The 2,706-nt window shown below is 31.6% G+C and overlaps 1 protein-coding gene across 1 annotated transcript; it reads left to right on the top strand.

Moving 5' to 3' along the window:
• Positions 1 to 8: 8 nt before the first annotated feature.
• LOC109591228 (uncharacterized) lies at positions 9 to 2,381 on the top strand. Its single transcript, XM_020006999.1, has 6 exons — positions 9 to 998; positions 1,051 to 1,380; positions 1,424 to 1,693; positions 1,745 to 1,836; positions 1,888 to 2,083; positions 2,129 to 2,381. Exons 1-6 carry the CDS (start codon positions 854 to 856, stop codon positions 2,299 to 2,301), a joined length of 1,206 nt encoding a protein of 401 aa, XP_019862558.1. The 5' UTR covers positions 9 to 853; the 3' UTR covers positions 2,302 to 2,381.
• Positions 2,382 to 2,706: the final 325 nt, after the last annotated feature.

The raw sequence follows: 2,706 nt of genomic DNA on the forward strand, positions 1-2,706 counted from the left end.
GTATGATATAATGACTTCTCAATATCAATGTCAATCATCAGGAAATAATGGAGGAGGAGGAATATGGCTCATACTAGGAGTAACCACAGCAATAGCAATAACTTTAGTCATAATTTTAGTTATAGTTACTCGTATAATATGCTATTTATGCAGTAAACTTTTAGGAAAATTAATACAATCATTAGTATGGTACTAAATAAATTGACAAATATTATACTTATGAAGCAATTTATCCTTTAAAGAAAATTTACAATATTTGAATTAAAATGATACTGTCAACTTATATTTGCAATACATGTTCTAACATGTATAGGCAAAAGCATCTCTCATTGCTATATATCTGAAGACTCAGGTACTACAAATGCTTTAATTCAAATTCCACAGCATGCATATAAAATGAATGGGTCAGAATATGAACAGGAATGTGTTGTGGATATGTATTTTAGTGATTTGGAATGTTAACAGGCTTTGTTCTGTTATTAGAACTCATACTACTTTGTGCAGTAAGGGTCTGATGCCATTTCAAGTAACATCATGATTGTAGAGGATTTTGTAAATTTAGGTAGTAATGTGACTGAATTTTACTGTGCTATGTGTGAACCCTATTTCACCTCAGCCTCTGAATGGTTTTATGTATGTTGAAATTATTCATGCATTACTGTTTTTGATTCATACATGTTTGTTTGGTATAAATAGTGACATATTTTTGTACATCAAGAGAGTGAAAAACATTCTTAAAGAGATTGCTGGTTGGGCGAATTGATTACATGATATCACGTCACAGTTATGTTAGGAATGAATACACAATGAATGGGATGGGTGGGTATGTGACCAGGAATCTGATCTGTCCCTTATGGATATGAATATACTAAGGTCATTGTTTGTGCTATATACTGGAGTGATTGTTTGTGCTGTTTTCAGTTCAATTCAATTGTGTGGAGTGATGATGGCTTCAGCTCTGTTACTAGGACTCATACTAGTCTGTATTGGGTTGACAAGTAAGCCATTGATGCCATTTGAACATTTTCAGGTATAATTATGATTGTGTAGGTGGTATTGTGACACACTTTCAATGTACTAATGGAAGTGTGTGTGCTAGAGATACAGTGGAGTGTAACTGTACAACAAATACTGGAGCAATAGACTGGACCATCAGTTATAGAGTACTAGGATCCTGCAATCAGAGCTGGATACCTGTCACGAAAGTAAATTTGAATATATTTCATAATTCTTTTAAAGAATATGGATACAACTTCACTTATAATGAGTCTGATAATAGCTCAAGGCTCACTTTTCATTTGAATGCATCTGAGAGCATTAATGTTGTGTGCAAAAATGGAAATGTAAATGACAATAGAACTACAAATATCACAGATTCAGGTAAGAATTGAAGTAGTTTTAAAAGTAAATTATCCTTCAATAGGTTATAATGCAAAAGCTCCAACAAACTTAACAACAACCTTCAATGCAAGTGGAGTTACTTTAGAATGGGAGGACACTGAGAATAACTGTACTTCTACTGAGTATAATGTGACCATTTATGATAGTACATCAACCGGTGTATTGACCTATTATATTAACAAGACAGCCTTACTTATAAACTCAAATGAACTAAACACAACAGAAACCTATGCATACACTGTTAGAGGGTGGAATGGACAGCAAAGTAACATCAGTGAACCATTCACACTTGGTAGGGATAATATGTATAAATTAATAACATGCATTTGATTTTGATTTGTAGCTCCTATTGAAGTGATGAGTATTGAAATAAATAACAAATCTACTTGTGAGAATAATAGTTGCTGTGTTGATATTACACTGAATATAATACTGGTAAAATAAAGAATATGCCATAAATTTAGACTCATTCATGGTGTATATTAGGCAAAACCAGATCATACAGGGTTAAAGCATCCAAGTCTACAGCACTATAGCATATGTATATCTGCATACAACTCCAGTGCTAAATCATATAATATAACTAATTATAATAAATTAGAATGGAATGGATCATTAAAATACGATGAGACCTATCTTTTTATAATTACACCAATGAATAATTTCAGCACAGGAAAGCAAAGTATGTTGTGTGTGTAATAGTTTACGTATTGAGTGTTTTATATAGATAATTATACAATGACTACTGAATATCAATGTCAACCACCAAGAAATAATGGAAATGGTGGCTTAAGCCAAGGAGAAATTGCAGCAATTGTCATTGCAGTTATCATATTTACAGCTGTATTAATTATAATATTAGTAGCAATTTGCTGTAAAAGATATCAAAGACAGATATAGCTAAATCTATATAAATTATTTTATTTTATTAATTTTAGCTATTCTTATTAAACTAATAAATGCTACATGTCCTTCACTAATTGTAACATGAAAACTATTCCATTGCTACATCCAAGAGCTCATATACAAGATTTTAACTATTATCAGAACATGTATAATTTAAAAAAATTATTACATTAACTAGCTGTGTATTGCATACCAACGATTAAACTGTATAGTAATATTGATATGTTATAAGTACAAGTATGAAGCAGGTTTAGTATTTGTTGTGAATATATAATGAAATGATTGTGCTTTCAGTTCAGTTCAGTCACTGCTGGGATGATGATGGCTTCAGCTCTGTTATTAGGGCTCATACTAGTCTGTATTGGGTTGACAAGTAAGCCATTGATGCCATTTAAACAT

The sequence above is a fragment of the Amphimedon queenslandica genome, unplaced genomic scaffold, assembly GCF_000090795.2.
Source record: "Amphimedon queenslandica unplaced genomic scaffold, v1.1 AMPQUscaffold_8664_Cont19395, whole genome shotgun sequence".
Lineage (NCBI taxonomy): Eukaryota > Metazoa > Porifera > Demospongiae > Haplosclerida > Niphatidae > Amphimedon > Amphimedon queenslandica.